Source organism: Schistocerca americana, chromosome 8, assembly GCF_021461395.2.
Source record: "Schistocerca americana isolate TAMUIC-IGC-003095 chromosome 8, iqSchAmer2.1, whole genome shotgun sequence".
Classification (NCBI taxonomy): Eukaryota; Metazoa; Arthropoda; class Insecta; order Orthoptera; family Acrididae; genus Schistocerca; species Schistocerca americana.
Window position 1 is genome coordinate 211,943,829 of NC_060126.1, and position 18,677 is coordinate 211,962,505.

Here is an 18,677-nt window from a genome sequence, read left to right on the forward strand (position 1 = left end):
TAATACGGTACACAGTATCTATGCTTCAGGTTTTAATTTGACCTGATTATATGGCTGAAATTCATTATAAGAAATAACAAACACACTGCATTCTACACACATTCTGTGAGTAAATTTAAATGAAGTAAAATGGCACCACTGTGCTCTGTATAATGCTTAAATGCAATCCGCCTTGAAAATAATGTGGGAACATTTCTGTGAAACAACTTCCTATCTTTCTGAAATGGATTAGTAAATAAATCACTACCTTGAGGTATTTACTACTTTTAGCATTTGGGGTTTCTTTATAAGGTCACATACTGAATGATTCAAAAATTTATATAGAAAAATCAGTTATCTTCAGGATGACAATTGGTCAACAACAAATACTTTAAAGTCCAAAGAGTCTGATGTCCCTACAATCATTGTACACTTGCTATTAGATCAGTGGCCACCTGTAAGGTCTTTCAAGGAGTTTTAATGTCAAGAATGTATGCAGATGGTAGATACCATACCACATAATCAAATTTAAAGAAACTCTCAAAGAATGTGTAAATACCAATATCCACAGATAATATACGCTAACTAAACTGATGGCTACGCCACTAAAATGTCTGGTTCTATCGACTTCTTGTAAATAACATAGCCTGAAACATCCTCTTGCTTTGGCCACTCTGTATTTCAAAATCTGTTGGCAAAATGAAGCAGATGAGTCTTCAGCTGATGTTGACTGCATAAGCTGCAACCGCTATTTTAGCTGAAACAGATATATCATTTGGAACTACTCCTTATACGTAATTCCATTCACCTCCGTTTTTTCTTTCAAATATTTTATTTTTTACCATCTGATGTTAGCATACTCTCATAATAATTTCATACGGGGCTCATAGAGAATCTTAATTCCTGATGATGAATGAAAAACAGGTACTTATGATTCTAAATTATTCTAACAGTAATGGTAATTTCCTCTCCAGTTCAGGAATTATTTTGGCACTATGCCAGAGGCGTCATCTCACAAACAGAATTATTGTTTGATGAGAGATTAAGGTCATATCAGTATCTACATCTACATACATAATCCACAAGCCACTATACGGTGCATGGCAGAGGGAACCTAATACCACTACGTCATTTCCTTTCCTGTTCGACATGCATATAGAGTGAGGAAAAAATGACTATCTACACACCTTCATATGAACCATAATTTCTCATATCTTCGTGGTCCTTAAGCAAAATGTATGTTGGCAGCAGTAGAATCATTCTGCAATCTGCTTCAAGTGTTGGTTCTCTAAACTTTCTCAATAGCATTCCTCAAAAATAACATTGTCTTCTCTACAGGGATTTCCACTTGAGTTCCCAAAGCATCTCCACAATACTTGCAAGTTGTTTGAACCTACTGGTAACAAATCTAACAGCCCACCTTTGAAATGCTTCAATGCCTTCCTTCAATCCAACACGGTGTGGATACCAAACACTCTAGCAGTACTCAAGAATAAGTCACACTAGCATCCTATTTGCAATCTCCTTTACAGATAACACTCTTTCCTAAAATCCTTCCAATAAACCGAAGTCAATCATTTGCCTCCCCTACCACAACCCTCACATGCTTATTACTTCCATATCACTTTGCAAGGCTACACCAACATTTTTAAAAGATGTGACTGTCAAACAGGACACAGCTAATGCTGTATCCAAACATTACAGGTTTGTTTTTTTTTCTACTCATCTGAATTTACTTACATTTTTCTACATTTAGAGGTAACTGCCATTCATCACAATAACTAGAAATTTTGTCTATGTTGTCCCGTATCATCCTTCAGTGATTTAACTTTGATACCTACTGGTATAACATGCCATCACCAGCAAACAAATGTAGATTGCTGCCCTCCCTGTCTACCAGATCATTTATGTGTACCGAAAATAATAGTGATCTTATGACACTTCCCTGTGGCATTCCTGAAATTAGCCTGACCTCTGATGAACACCCACTGTCAAGGACAACATACAGGGTTCTATTACTTAATAAGTCTTCGAGCCACTTTCATATTTGGGAAGCTATTCCATATGCTCATATCTTCATTAACACATTGCATACTGGCTGCCATGGTTACTGTTGCAGATCCCTGTGATTTTCATAAGACACATGCAAAATGAGTGTGTCTTCCTTATTTGAATGTAGCTGCACTTATCAGTGATGATGATGTTCGGTTTGTGGGGCGCTCAACTGCGTGGTTATCAGCACCTGTACAAATCCCCAACCTTTGCTCAGTCCAATCTTGCCACTTTCATAAATAATGAAATGATGAGGACAACACAAACACCCAGTCATCTCAAGGCAACACTTAATCGGTGTCTAATGTTGTAGAAACTTGACAGGAATGTTTGTATGATACTCCAATATTCTTGAAGGGCATAATACCTCCAGAAACATCTCTCTTTGTGTAACATTACTTCACAAAACTGGCAGTAGTATTTTTTTCATTTCCCACAGCAGTTCAAATACTGTGTTCTTTCATGTTCCCTGACAATTGACCAGGTGGATCCTTGTCAGGTGCTCATTTTGTTGGGCAGATTGCTTCAGCAGTTTCCTCGACAGTTGCCATGTCAACTTGTTGATCACCTGTCCTGGCTCTTTTACACACGCTTTGTATGCATTAACAAAGTACAAGTTTATGGCACAATAAAAATCAATAGAGATCTCCTTAGTGTCTGCAAACAGAAGTCAAATCTCTAAACAAAGGTGTCCATTTATTGGTTTTCCACATTATCCCACAATACAAAAGATATTTATCAGCACTGTCCAAGTCTTTCATAAACTTATTGTACATCACAATACATTTTGGTTTCTATATGATTTCTTCTTGTTTTTTTTTTATTATTATTTATTTTATTTTTGGTCACAACCATGGATGCATTGTGAATTGTTGGTATCATTATCACCTCCCTTTTATCTTTCCGTACCTGCACCAAAATGCCACCTTGTCTTTGAAATGTAGTGTCACCTTTCTTTAGATATTTGACTTCTGTTTGCAGACACTAAGGGAGATCTCCATTGATTTTTATTGTACCATAAACTCTTGTTTTGCTTTCTAGAAGTGATTTCATAATAGCTGTACTGTTGTCATAATTGTCTTGCTAATCGTTGTGCCAGATGCTAAGTTGAGGAATAAGTACATAGAGAATAGTGTCTTGAAGCTTTTTTCCTTCTCCAGTGTATATTTCTAGATTGGAGATACATCCGCTTACACTTTCACATACCATATGAACAAGGAAACAATATCTGACAAGTTTTCCAGAATTATATGTCTGAAAACGAAGCCACCCTCTCGATGGTATCATTGCTTCACCAAGAAAAAGCTTCTGTTCACGTTTGTATACAATCTGAAATTCATCTCTAGGAGGTACTTTGGCACAAGTTCAATTTTGCAGAGTGTTTTCTGACCAATCTGTAAGGAATTGTCATTGAAATGTCATGATATCCAAACCTGCTCAAATCGATTTCTGTTCATTAGCTTGCCAGCCTGTCTGATCCTGCTTTTTAGATCTCTAGGAAATTTATTATATTCCAACTTAGAATATGTTCTACAATTCCACAGGAAACCGATGTTAAGAATGCTGATCTGTGATTTCCCCCCCCCCCCCCCCCTTCGTAAGTACAGGAGTCACCTGCACTTTCTTCCAGTCACTTAAGACTTTGCACTGGGTGAGAGATTCATGTTAAACCCAAGTGAAGTAAGGAGCCAAGGCCGTACAGTACACTTTGTATAACCAACTTGTAATTCCAACCAGATCTCACGACTTATTTGTCTTCAACTCTTTCAGTTGTTTCTCTGTGTGCGATGGTCAAACCATGTATGATTCTCCTAAGTGAATGATTTCTTGGGCATGAAATTTAAAACTTCAGCTTTCTTTTGGTATCTGCCTCTGCCACACCAGATTGGTCAACAAGTGACTGGATGAAAGCCTTGGAGCTGATTAGCAATTTTAAGTACGGCCAGGATTTTCTTGCATTCTCAGCCAGATCTTTTGCTAAGGTATGATGGTTGTAGTTACTGAATGCTTCATGCATTGATCTTTTCACAGGTGCACAAATTGCTACTAACCTTTGTCTGTCGTCACTTGTGCATTCTCTTTTGATCTGGGAGTGCAACAGCCTTTGCTTCCTCATAATTTCATTGTTAAAGCATGGTGAATCTTTTCTACTCTTAATAAACTTACTAAGCACATGCTTGCCCAGAGCACAATTTACAATCTGTTTAAACTTTGCCTATATTTTGTCTATGCCCATCACACTGGAAATAAATGATGTCAATTCTTTGTCTATGTTATGAGCTGCTCTTTCTAGCAGAAGCATTCTCCTAGCCTTCTTGACTGACTTACTAACTTTCACTACCATAATTGCTATGATGACATCATAACTAAACCCTGTCTCTATGCTGACACCATTAAAAAGGTTCAGCCTGTTTGTAGCTACAAAGTCTAAGATATTTCCATTGTGTATGGGCTGCCAATCTAGATGTTCAAGGCAGTTTTCAGAAAACATGTTCAAAATACTAAACAAGACTGTCTATCTGTAACACCCCCCCCCCCCCCCCCACACACACACACACACACACACACACACACACACACACACACAGGGAACAGATAGCTGTCCCATTCCATACTCGGTAGGTCAAAGTCGCCTCCAGCTAGTACTGCATGGGTTTTTATGCACTACCGAGGACAGACTTTCTTCGAAGATTTGTCGCAATGGAATCTGGTGGCTGGTAAAAGCATCCAACAATTAACTCGGTTTCATCTAGACCTGTTATACGCAACCAGATAACTTCACTGTCACACTCAATTTGAACCTCAATAGAGACAATGTTTCTGTCAACTGCAAATGAACACCCCCTCTACAGTGGTTAGTAATCCATTATCTCAGAGCCTCCTACTCTGGGTTTCAGCCAGCTCTTGGTCCCAAGAATAATTTGAGTGCAAGACTTTTCCCGAAGGGCAGTAAATTCAGGAACTTTTGTTACGAATATGTAGACAATTTACTGATAAAATCTTGGCTGTCAAAGTCTCCTTACTCTGAATGCAGTCTGATTTTGCTATCCGCAAGTCATTTTGCAAGTGTTCTTCAGAGAATCTCAACCTACCACATAGCCTACAGAACCCCCATGTGCACTCCACAAGGACTCTGCAACTTGAATAGCTGCTCCCTTTGTGTATTTTGTTTTGTTTTTGTTTTAGGGCACAAAAAAAAGCTAGGGTCATATGTGCCCCTGTCAAAACTGTAAAACATGAAGACAAAGAGAGGAATCAAAAACAACCACACGTCAATCCCAATCAACGGAAGAGAAAATAGCTGAAAACAGGGACATGGAGAAAGATCTATAAACTACACCATAGGGAAACAGAGATCCAGAATTAAAAATTAAATGGCCTTTGCCATATTGCTATGATGGATAAAAAGTAAAATGTAGTCAACAGCTCGTGCGTTGTTCACTAAAACAGTCAATAACCCAGCCATCACACACAAACGGGAATGTCAGATGTTCAAGAAAGGGCACTGCGTCAGGAAATGGCGAACAGTTAAAAGTTGGTGAATGTGCACAAAGTGGTGGGGGAGCACCACTTAATGAATGACAATATCTTAAAAGACAGTGTCCAATACACAACCTAGTTAAAATGGACTCCTCACAGCAAGAGGAGCTCGTCCAAGCCACTGGGAGAGGCTCAATAGCCCAGAGTTTGTTCCCAAGAAGGGAGGACCAGTGGTGATGCAAAAGTGACACTACCTGCTGACAGACGGCAACATAGAGATCACCAGAGGGAATGTAAGTACCAGCTGGCAGAGGAACGAGGACTGCAGCCTAGGCAGAAGCGTCAGCAATCTCTTTTCCTGTCAGACCGATGTGACCAGGAACCCACATAAACATCACAGTGGCTGCATCAAGAGTGAGCAAATGGCAGCTTTCCTGGACACAATGCAGTAAGGGATGGACAGTGTGCAGCACACAGATACTTTGAAGGGCAGTGAGAGAGTCTGAGCAGATAACCCAATTGAAAAGCTTGTGTCACCAAATGCACTGTGTGGCCTGATACAGGGCGAAGAGCTCTGCTGTAAATGCTGAGCAGTGATCCAGAAGCCAATACCAAAATACGTCTGCACCAATGACGAAGGCACACCCGACACAACGGTCAGTCTGAGAGCCACCTTTGTATAAAAAGGTACTATCGCAAAGTACCATTTGAAGGTCGTGAACTGAAGGTGATAGAGCGAGGCTAGAGCAGTGTCCTCAGGAAGTGAATGAAGGCCAAGGTGAACATGGGCTGCCATTTGAAGACAAGGTGTTGAAGGGTACACACCCACCGAGAAAGTTGCAAAGAGTATGAAGTTAAGCTGCCAGAGCAAGAGCTGAAAACAAACTCAAAGGGCTAACAGAGAGCTCCCTTTGTGTAGTTAACACCCCTGACTTATCATGAGCAGTCCAACAATTCACCACCCTATAATGCAGGTCCAGAAATCTACAGCCAAGACTGTTACAGAGTCAACAGAGCCTCTGGTTGAGACCCTCCACTTGGCTCCAAACCAAAGGACCCTGATCAACTCTGGGAACAACACTGCAAATTGTGAGCTCTGCTTGCACCTCATGTGCGAAGCCAGCAGCCTTCATCATCTCCACCACCCACTTGTATTAACTGACGACAGCCTCAGAGCCTATCATCAGTGGCAAGGTGAGCCACAACTCGCAGACGACTGCGCCCTACAAGCTCAACAGCCGCAGGCAAGGCCACCTACACATCTCGGATGTGACAGCTGAGGACCTGACTGGCATACTACACAAACTGATACCTGTCATCAAAACAACACGAATGAGCAACTACTGCATTACAGAATGCTTGAGTTTACATGTAAGTGTCTACATGCTGTCATAAGTTTGTGCTGAGACAATTAACTATAACTGTAAAACTGAAATGTTCCATATAGTGAAAGCTCACTAGTATGACCCATGGAACACACAAATAACTAACTGAAACCCTTATTTATTATAAATATTTGTGAACCTTGCACTAGGTGTAAGGAGATTTGTCGGCATAGAGCTGCCCATTAAACTACTGCACAGCACAACTGCTGTTCACTGCCACCGTTTCCTCTCTTCCAAGTTCTCAAAACTAATGGAATCTCTAATTTCACAGCTTGTAAAGTTATTAGGTTGAATTATAAAATGGAAAATTAACCTAATAGGGTTGGATATGAATCTCTAACGTGTTACCTTATTCCCAACCTTTTTCCATTCATTATCACAAAAATCTCAGTCTTAACATATTGGTAAATAAGACTTCTGAATTACAGTAATCACTGAACAAAAGAGTACTCTATATGTTGTTTTGATAATATTTTCTTGTTTATATTTATGATTATTATTATTATCTATACTTACTGAAGAATCAACATAATTTAGAGTAGGTTGTTTCCTTTTTACTAACACCTCAGCAGTTCCTACAGTTTCATGTTTACATAAAAACAGGCAAGTATGAACAATTTACATTATGAGGTGACAGTATTGATGATGGAATTGTCAACAGTAGTTTTCAGTGTACAAAAGAAATTAGACTAAATACTCTTTAGTCTAATAAAATTATCAACAATACATAAATAATAATTTTAAAGACTCATCTGAAGTATATACATAAGTGGACAATTTGTTACATAACAGAGTCTACTGATTCATCAGGTGGTTGTTCCTCTTGCTGTCGTTCTTCAGCAGACCTTGGCTGCCACAAGCCACTTCTGATAAAGCGACCTGCTGCCGCCTTGTCAATACGTGGCATAATGGTACGCCTTTCATGTATCTGCCGTGCTCGTATATTATATCCACGAACTCTTTCAATTTCTCCTTTAATAGCATGCTTGGTAGGATCAAGACCCTGGGTTCGCAGATAGGTCCAAAAAAGTGTACTGAGTGAGTAAGAAAGAAATAAATCATATTTCACACGGTCCTCTGTACTTAGATTACTGTAAACATCTTTCTCACACGCCAGCTGTAGAAAATCACCAAATTTCTTCACACTGTCATGCAATTCAGTCACAGATTTCTTTAAGCTTTCATCAGTCGATAACTCTCCAAAATCAATTGTGTTTTCTGCCATTGTAGTGCCGTTGAAGGAACACTGAAAAGATTAAATTCACCACATTAATTATACGGGATTACAGTAATGTTTGATTCCACTCATATCATCATCAAAATGGTGGAAATGGCATCTCCAATATCGCACCTATGACACCACTACATACACATGGAAACAAACACGAAAATACATATAAATAAGACAGTAACATCTTCCTCCAAAAATACAATCAAACTAATGGGACAACCTTGGGAAACTGGTGGTTTTAGGGTTGGGACAAGCTAAACATAATGGGAAAAAAAACACCAAAATCTCAGAATGCAAACTCACAAAAAAGAACAAAATTACAACATTCCACTACACCAACAAAACCTACAGGAATCGGACCCTTCTCCCGACCTGTATATGGCAACTGCAGAAAATGATACCAAAACACCAACACCTACAACTAACATGACAAAAATTGGATTAGGACATTTCCCTTGACCTGTATTGGTCAACCACAGCTGCCAATACCGAAACACCAACACCTACAGCTAAAACTACGAAAATCGCAATTGGACATTTCCATTGACTTATATAGATCAACCACAACTATTTATACCAAGAAGCCAACACCTACAACTATGAAAAATAAAACCAAAACCACAACCACACCACCTCAAAAATCTAAAAATCAAACATCCCCACATAGGCTAATTAAAACACATTAATACTCCATAAATACACAAAACATTATATTTAATTGTCATATTCATATCTAGCAACATAAGCCACACAATAAATCAAGTGTCTTACCGCACCACAAACAGCAAACCAATAACATCTAATGAAAATGGCCAAAACAAACAAACAAAATTTATTGATAACGCACAGAAAAAAACTTCCATAATGATGTCACACACCACAACGCCCTTAAATCACGGGTCAAAGCAGATGGGTAGAATTGGAAACTTCATATGAAAACTTCACTAATCAGATCGTATGACATCATCTCTAATCAGAGGCTTCAGATTTTCACTCACACCAACAGAAATTCTTACATAATTAACCTATCACTTCTAGCTACTTTCATCTCTAGTAACTGACAGCTTGTCTCTCACCCTGAGCTACTATTCAGAAACAAAACTTAACTTTCTATGTTTTTAACTTTCTTAAGTTTTCTGGAAACAGTTTCAGTAAAAATCACATTTATTCTTTTATTCCTACTTCCGTGTTTTATGATGAAACTTTGGTATATGATTCTATGCATATAGACATCTATTTTGTCTCCAAACATATCAACAGAGAATCCCACTAAGGGAAGAAAAAAAAAGTGTCATGTTTCCTACCACTTTAGGCTACACTAACAGAGTTGTATGTACATGTAACTACGTCTTTCAGTACTATAGGAGAATAAAACAAACCCTTTTTTGTTTTAAGAACTGGAGTGTAGAACAGAAGAAAAATGTTAGAGTATCTGCATTACACAGGTTAGCCTACAAGACGAAATTAAATAATAAACGTACAGTTGCAGCCCTATGGATTTTATAAAAAAGAAATTGATACAACATCACTCATAGCTAGTCCAAAGTTTCTAGCTTCAATCAAAATGAAAGCTAACAATCTGGATAAAAAATCTGACTAAGGTTTCAAAAGCTTTTTATATGGCGTGTGACATCTTCATTCCTCTAACCATCTTGCCAAAAATGGGCAGAAAAGCAAACAGACGCCCAAGATGCAAAAATATAGAACAATCGGCAGTGATCAATGAGATGAGGGCTCAGAAGACAATGGAAACCACTGCATTAAGGAACCAAAAAGTGTGTACACAGTGCATCCAGTCTTCCCAAATATCATCATGACGGGCAGTTCCTACGCAAAACATATTTGCAGAAAACACTATCACACTAGGATAAATATTAGTAGAGAACATGTCGCACATGCAAATTTTAGACCGAAATTAATCATCATCTTGGCTATTTCGAAAATATGCTCAAACAGTACAAATAATCATTTTTGTATGGTTTAAAAGAAATATTGCACCTAACTTTTTTAAGTAAACTATAACGAAGCATTAACACCAACCGGCAAACATAAAGCTCAGATAATACACATGGGCCGCTGACAGTTCTCAGTATTCAAATATCTCAAACTCAAGTCTAACACAATGCAACGACATACATTTTGGTCAAATAAATGACATCTGTAAATACAGTTATTACCTGATTCAACCAAGCTGCCCTCCTCTGTCTCACGCTCTATCAATTCAGCGCTGTTTTCAAACGTTTCTACCATATTCAAAGATACGTGAACATGTACATAGTAACTAATGCCAAAGCAAAGATATTCGTCCGGCAAATATAACTGGCATGCCAGCAGGGGCATTTCCACGGGCAAGATAGCTGGCAGCCTGGCACGAGTTTTGAAGGGAGTACGGATTTCCACGTATTCACTGCCGGTGAAAATTTGTATAACATTTTTGCTAAGCAAATGTGTCAGCACCCAGCAGGGTGACTGTACGTGCTTGTTTGCCGGCACGAGTGTAAGAGGGGGTAGGGTGGGAAGCTCTGCAAGCAACAGTTTACAGTGTATGTGGAAACCGAGCATTATGCAGTATCGTATCGTATACTTTAGTTATCTGGAATTTCAAGTTCAACACGCAGTGATGTTGATACTGGTACAAATATAAGCAAAATATAAATAAAAAACGTCGACATAAAAAAGAATACCTTTCGCGGAGGTATCATATAACCATCGACTTCATAAGACGGACATTGTGTTATGCGCTGATCGCAAAATGAGCAACTTAGAAAACTTAGCAGCGAAAATACTGAAAGAGAGTCAACAGCCAGATAGTCAAGAGCTGAAAATATTGTTGCTTCAGGTACGGTCATTAACACTCTTTTAAGATGCGCATAATTCTATATGATATCGATTTGGTAAACGTACTATAATTGCAGCTCGCAGAAGTGGCAAATACACCTGGCGACATAACTTGTCTTATTGGTCCGGTTGTCAAGCTTCTGCCATCTCACAACACTAGCGTCAAGTTTACAATCTACGGAATTTTACCGAGGTAACCGAATGATATTAGGAAACAAATTCTTTTTCAGTTCGCTATGTGAGTGCTACGATATTTCTGGTCTTTTCAGAATATGTAAAGCACAACCTGATGCTGCTGTTTTAGTTGTAAATACAGTCCTGAATGACTGCCGTGATCCCAATCCAGAAGTGAAGCGTGTAGCTGTATCTACATTGTGCAGCTTGCCACCACTTTTACAAGAATATGTGGGACCTGTTGTTGATGCAGCTCTGAAGGACAGGCATCCCAAAGTACGCAATGCTGCTGTGTTGGGTTGTAGTAAAATCTTCAAAGAAATGCCCAATTTGCTTCAGGATATTGGAATGATAGACAGGTAATTACTACTCATATTGATAAATTCAGGAAGAATGGCAATAACTTAGTTAAGGTATATTTCTTATGCACATTAAATTCTAAGTTAGCAGAAATATTGAACCTGTTGATACCAACCTTCTGCTGTTGCCCATTATTTCATAAAAACTGCAGACATAAACTACTTATCAACTTCTAATATGTGTAAAACACGCACCATAACAAATATTCTCACCATATCAGTGCATGGCTCACCAACTAATGACCAAACTGCCACCTCCCAGTCTAACCTAGACCTTGGGGTATGTTACAGATCAATCTTTCTCCATAATCTGCATTTGGAAAGCTGATATAGAAGCAGAATAAATGCTGTCAGTTTTGACAGATGTTCTGTTCTCCTTAGTACAATGCCACAGCTACATCAGCTGTGGCAACAGACATCTTTATAGGCATTGAATGAATGATACTATTCTCATTTTTATGACAGTGATTCAGTTTGCACAGACTGATTTGTGATGCTGCAAACTCGATTAGAATGAACAGAGATGCTATTGCAATCTCCACAAGTACTCTGTATTAAAGTTACAGAAATGTCATCAGTGCTTTGATTAGAAGTGTATCTCACAGAGTGTGGTTTGTGTGAAAGTTAGTCACATGCCATATTAAGGGTCAGTATGTCACAGACCACAGATTATCCATGTCATTGTATGCATGGATAAAACCCACTGTCTATCATATCACATTGAATCGTACTTCTGGGCTCAATTCTATGTTTCTTCTTCTTTCTTCTTCCCTTACCCCCCCCCCCCCTCCCCCCCCCCCCCCCCCCCAAAAAAAAAAATCAAACCCCCTGTGTTTTTCACATACCGTACTCTAACATGCTTGAGTACATGTTGAGTTTTATATTTTCCATATGCTTTAACTGAATAACTGACATCCCACTGAGTAATTGAATGTATCAGCAGATTTACAAAGGAAATAAACTTTTTAGCCTAAGTGAGTTTACAGCTCACTTGCTGATCATTTTCATGAGTTATTTTTGTTTATATTAATATTAGAATCAACATGTGTTTAAACTCGTTAATTGAAACAGACATATCTACATCTATACTGTGCAAACCAGTGTGAGGTGCATGCCAGATGGCATGTTCCACTGTACCATTTATAGTGTTTCTTTCTGTCCCATTCATGTGTGGTGTGCGGGAAGAATGATTGTTTGAATGCCTCAGTGCACACAGTAATTATTCTAATCTTATCTTCACAATCCATATGTGAGCGATACATAGGAAATTGTAGTATGTTCCTAGAGTCATCATTTAAAACTGGTTCTTGAAACTTTATTAATATACTTTCTCGGGATAGTTTACGTCTATGTTACCGAGTCTTCCAGCTCTGTCCCTTCAGTATCTCTGTGACACTCACCCATTGATTAAACAAACCTGTAACTAATTGTGCTGCCCTTCTCTGTACATGTTAAATATCCCCTGTTAATTCTATCTGGTACAGATTCCACACATTTCAGCAATATTCAATGACTGGTCGCACATGTAATTTGTAAGCAATGTCTTTTGAAGGCTGATTACACTTCCACAGTATTCTACCAATAAACTGAAGTCTGCTGCCTGCTTTACCCGCAGCTGAATCTCTATGATCATTCCACTTCATATCCCTATAGTGTTACACCCTGGTATTTGAGTTGGCTGACTCATTTTTGTTATAGGATACTAAATTTTTTGCATTTTGTGAAGTTCAAAATTTTACATTTCTGCACCACTTAGAAATCTTATAAAGATGTGACTGAATATTTATGTACCTTCTTTCAGATTTCATCATTATAGATAACTGCATCATCTGCAAAAAGCCTGATTTTACCACTAATATTGTCTGCAAGGTCAACAGGAACAGCAAGGGTCCCAACACACTTCCCTGGGATGCACCCAACGTTACTTCTACATCTAACCATAACTCTCCATTCAAGATAACATGCTGCATTCTCACTACCATAACCTCCAGTCACAAATTTCAGTTCATACCCCATATGATCATACTTGTGACAAGAAGCATAGGTATGATTCTGAGTCAAATGCTTTTCGGAAAGCAAGAAATACTGCATGTACCTGATTGCCTCGATCCAAAGCTTTCAGTATGGCATATAAGAAAAGTGAGAGTAGTTTCACATGATTGATGTTTTTGAAAACAATGCTGGTTGGCATTGAGGAGGTCATTCTGTTCAAGGTACCTCATTATGTGTGAGCTCAGAGTATGAGGTGGAATCCAAAATTTTTGAGACTGGTGCTGCCATCTGGAAAGTAGGAGTAGTAGATCTGTGCACTGCTAGGTGGCAAGAGCTGCATATCTGATGAGTCAGTGTGCAGAGTGGCATTCTGCTGGGAGGATGTGTTGTGTGTTCAGTGATTTCTGTAATACTCTGTGTTTGGTGTGTGGATCCGCGGAAAGAACAGTGCATATATATCAAATTTTGTGTGAATCTCAGAAAAAGTGCTATGGAAATCATTGCAATGATTCAACAAGTGTTTGGGGGACAGAGCATGAGCCATACGTGTGTGTTTGAATGGCATGCTCGGTTCAGGGCTGGCCATACAGACGATGATGATGATGCTCACACTGGTAGGTCCGTTAGCCACACAATGCCTGAAATTGTTGCCAAACTTCAACAGTTAGTTTATGTGGATCGACGTCAAACCATTCAAGACCTTGTGGATGAAGTGGGTATTGGTTATGGGACATGTCAACGAATGTTGACTAATGAATTGGACATGCATCATGTCGCTGCAAAATTTGTGCCAAGGATCTTGACTGCCAATCAGAAGGCACAGCGTGTTCAAGTGTGCACGGACCTTCATCAGACCGCATCTGATGATCCAACCTTCTTGTCACGGGTTATCACTACGACGAGAACTGGATTTACGGTTATGACTCAGAGACAAAGCAACAATCGTCCCAGTGGAAGAGCCCGGGCTCTCCAAGACCCAAAAAAGGACAGGTGAGGAGCATGATCATCATTTTCTTTGATACCAAGGGAATTGTGCAGAAAGAATTCGTCCCACCCAACGAAACAGTGAATTCTGCATACTACTGTGACGTTTTGCGACGGCTCCATGAAAACATGCAGCAATGATGGCCTGAACTTTGGCATCAAGGGAACTGGCTGCTGCATCACGACAATGCGCCGTGTCACATGTCCTTGCTCACCAGGACCTTTTTGGCAAAAAACAACATGGCAGTTGTACCCCACCCACCGTACTCGCCAAATTTGGCCCCTTGCAACTTCACGCTATTCCCTAAACTGAAACTCAAGTTGAAAGACCATTGGTTCGACGCTCTAGAGAGGATTCAAGAAGCATCGCTGGCGGTGATAAACACCCTCAAAGGTCAGGGCTTCCAGAAAATGTTTGATCAGTGGCAGAAGCACTGGAACCGGTGTGTACGTGCGGATGGGAACTATTTCGAGGTGATGGTGGCCATTAGTCCAAAGGTAAGGTTTTCAGCAGATGGCAGCACCAGTTCCAAAAATTTTGGATAGCACCTCGTATCTTCTAAAATTCTAAAACAAATCGCTGACAGGGATATTGGATGGTAGTTTTGTGGATCACTTCTACTACTTTTGTCTTTTTCCAAGAACTGGGTACCGTTTTTTGTTTGCGGGATCTATGACAGATTATAATTAGAAGAGGGGCTAACTCAGTGGCAAATTCAGTATAGAATCTGACAGGAATTCTTTTGGGCCCAGGAGATTTGGTAAATTTTAATGATTTAAGTATTTTTCCAACACCACTGATAAAAATACTTGTTTCCCTCCTCTTTTCAGTGGTACAGCGATTTAAACTGGGGCAATTCTTTTGGGTGTTCCTTTGCAAAGAAACATTTAAAAACAGAGTTAAGCGTTTTAGCTTTGCTTTGCTACCCGCAATTCAGTTCGTTCTCATTCACTAGGGACTGAACACTAGCTTTGGTGCCACTAACAGCATTTACATATGACGAGAATTTCTTCAGGTTTTGTGAATGATCACTTGACAATATTCTGCTACGGTAGTCACTGAAGGCATCATGCATTGCTCTCTTGTCACCCAAACATTCCTCATTCAGCATCTACATGTCTATGGCCGTACATTTCATTTTACATGTATGATGCAGTAATCTCTGTTTCTTTAGAAGTTTCTTTACATTGACTGTATACCACGGAGGTTCTGTCCCATTATGAACTGTTCTGCTGGGAACATATCTATGCACTGCATGGTCAACTGTTCTTTTAAACTTAAGCCACAGCTCCTCTACATGCTCCTGTCCTGTGCTGAAAGTTTCAAGTTCCTCCCTGAGATATAACAGTACTGATTTCTTTTTTTCCCTAGTTTACTGAACATAGATATATTTCTTCTTATTTTAATCGTTCTTTGAACTCTGGTAATCATTGTTGTTAGTTAGTCAGGTAGTTAGTTAGTTTCACATTCCATGAAACATTTGCTTGAGAAATCATGATGATGTGCAACAAGTCATTTTAGATTCAAATCAAAAATTTAATTTGTAGCTGTGGCTAAAGGCTGAACTACTTTTTTTTAAGTATACAGATGTGAGTTAGCAATTTCTGCCTACCACCTTTTACACATTACAATAACAGAAATTCTTCTATGGAATAAAAGAAATATCAGGGAGAAGCTTATTCATTTTATTTTAAAGTTTTACTTTTCTGTCTCAGACATTTTGTATCCTGGATAAGTGAACAAAAATTTTAGTTGAGCATTATTCACCTCTTTTGTGCTAAGAATAAGATTAGTGTGTACTAATTATGAACACCGTTGTTCCTTTTGAACGGTAATGGATTATTTACAGCAAACTTAATGGTAGAATAAATATACTGTGAAGCGGTAGTCAAAATGCCCAACTCCTTAAACAGATGTCTATAAGATGATTGTGGATAAGCTCCACATATTAATCTAACAGCACATTTTTGAGTGATGAAGACAAGAGATAATTTACCACATAACATTAATCCATAAGCTATTATTGAATGAAAAATATGCAAAATATATCAACTTCCTGACTTGTCTCTCATCAAGATTTGCAATGATTTCAAGTGCAAATGTGGCAGAGATAATTTGTTTTAAGAGTTCAAAAATGTGCCTTTCCCAGTTAAAACTCTCATCAGTATAGAAGTTTCCACCCTTTTTTTGTTACTTCCTCACCCTGTGTTACACTTATTATTGTGCAGAACTGAATACATGGAGTGCTTTTAAAATTGAGAGCGAGACCATTCACAGAAAACCAGTCGATGATGCTTTCAAGAATTTTGATTACCATTTCTTGTGGTGCTGTATGTATGGTTGTAGTGTTTGCAAGAAGAACTAATTCAGCTTGTTATATATTAGGTGGAAGCAAGATGTATGAGACAGGTGAAATTCCCTCGGACTTAAAGAAGAATATAATAATTCCAATCCCAAAGAAAGCAGGTGTTGACAGATGTGAAAATTACCGAACTATCAGTTTAATAAGTCACAGCTGCAAAATACTAAAGCGAATTCTTTACAGACGAATGGAAAAACTGGTAGAAGCCGACCTCGGGGAAGATGAGTTTGGATTCCGTAGAAATGTTGGAACACGAGGTAATACTGATTGTAAGGCTTATCCTAGAAGAAAGATTAAGGAAAGGCAAACATATGTTTCTAGCATTTGTAGACTTGGAGAAAGCATTTGACAATGTTGACTGGAATACTGTCTTTCAAATTCTGAAAGTGGCAGGGGTAAAATACAAGGAGCGAAAGGCTATTTATAATCTGTACAGAAACCAGATGGCAGTTATAAGAGTCGGGGAGCATGAAAGGGAAGCAGTGGTTGGGAAGGGAGTGAGACAGGGTTGTAGCCTCTCCCCGATGCTATTCAATTTTTATATTGAGCAAGCAGTAAAGGAAACAAAAGAAAAGTTCGGAGTAGGAATCAAAATCCATGGAGAAGAAATAAAAACTTTGAGGTTCGCCGATGACATTGTAATTCTGTCAGAGACAGCAAAGGACTTGGAAGAGCAGTTGAACGGAATGGACAGTGTTTTGAAAGGAGGGTATAAGATGAACATCAACAAAAGTAAAACGAGGATAATGGAATGTAGTCGAATTAAGTCGGGTGATGCTGAGGGAATTAGGTTAGCAAATGAGAGACTTAAAGTAGTAAAGGAGTTTTGCTATTTGGGGAGCAAAATAACTGATGATGGTCAAAGTAGATAGGATATAAAATGTAGACTGGCAATGGCAAGAAAAGCATTTCTGAAGAAGATAAATTTCTTAACATCAAGTATAGATGTAAATGTCAGGAAGTCGTTTCTGAAAGTATTTGTATGGAGTGTCTAGCCATGTATGGAAGTGAAACATGGACGATAAATAGTTTGGACAAGAACAGAATAGAAGCTTTTGAAATGTGGTGCTACAGAAGAATGCTGAAGATTAGATGGGTAGATCACATAACTAATGAGGAGGTATTGAATAGAATTGGGGAGAAGAGATGTGGCACAACTTGATAAGAAGAAGGGACCGGTTGGTAGGACATGTTCTGAGGCATCAAGGGATCACCAATTTTAGTATTGGAGAGCAGAGTGGAGGGTAAAAATCGTAGAGGGAGGCCAAGAGATGAATACACTAAGCAGATTCAGAAGGATGTAGGCTGCAGTAGGTACTGGGATATGATGAAGCTTGCACAGGATAGAGTAGAATGGAGAACTGCATCAAATAAAGTCTCACGACTGAAGAACACAACAACAACAACAACAACAAGAAAGCTACTTAACTCAAGATAATCCAAGTGTTGTGGTACAGATACTCTATAATAGTCCAGGTTAGTCTCACTGCTGGTGAAGTACAAGTCGGCTATGTACGCTACTCTGGTTGCTATGTTCTGCCTGACTCTGAGCTAGAGGCTGAGCTTATGCTGCTGTGACTCCCACTGGGCTGTGACTGACGACTCAACTCATTGGCCCACTCAATGAGTGACTGGGACCTTTGGTCCTCAGTGGCGATCTAAATACTGGCAGCCGAGAGGGCATTGGCGGCGTGTTTCTTGCGATTCTGTCTTTGGCCTCTATCGATCTTCTCACAAACTCTTTGCCACCTGCTGTGTTGGCACCTGCTTACACCAGCAAATTTCTCCCCTCCGAAGTGCATCACCATTGTTGTGTAGTGAGGCTGCGAACAACGATTTG

The 18,677-nt window shown here is 39.1% G+C and overlaps 2 protein-coding genes across 3 annotated transcripts in view; one reads left to right on the forward strand and one right to left on the reverse strand.

Moving 5' to 3' along the window:
- Positions 1 to 7,428: 7,428 nt before the first annotated feature.
- Positions 7,429 to 10,422, reverse strand: LOC124544882 (nuclear nucleic acid-binding protein C1D). 2 transcript variants are annotated; one of them, XM_047123604.1, is made up of 2 exons: positions 10,305 to 10,422; positions 7,429 to 8,142 (listed from the first exon to the last, which is right to left on the reverse strand). In XM_047123604.1, exon 2 carries the CDS (start codon positions 8,119 to 8,121, stop codon positions 7,678 to 7,680), a length of 444 nt encoding a protein of 147 aa, XP_046979560.1. In that variant the 5' UTR covers positions 8,122 to 8,142; positions 10,305 to 10,422; the 3' UTR covers positions 7,429 to 7,677. The 2 variants fall into 2 exon arrangements, with proteins under 2 accessions (XP_046979560.1, XP_046979561.1); XM_047123605.1 differs by lacking the exon at positions 10,305 to 10,422 and adding an exon at positions 10,168 to 10,189.
- A 41-nt stretch (positions 10,423 to 10,463) lies between these two features.
- Positions 10,464 to 18,677, forward strand: part of LOC124544880 (AP-4 complex subunit beta-1-like) — a 43,460-nt gene continuing 35,246 nt past the window's right edge. Inside the window, exons 1-3 of the mRNA XM_047123603.1 lie at positions 10,464 to 10,966; positions 11,043 to 11,158; positions 11,235 to 11,498. Coding sequence (XP_046979559.1) covers positions 10,880 to 10,966; positions 11,043 to 11,158; positions 11,235 to 11,498 — 467 coding nt within the window. The 5' untranslated portion in view covers positions 10,464 to 10,879. The remainder of the gene's footprint in view (positions 10,967 to 11,042; positions 11,159 to 11,234; positions 11,499 to 18,677) is intronic.

What these genes read in the sequence shown, in the direction of transcription:
- LOC124544882 (XM_047123604.1), bottom strand. Translation starts at nt 8,121, where the DNA reads ATGGCAGAAAACACAATTGATTTTGGAGAGTTATCGACTGATGAAAGC.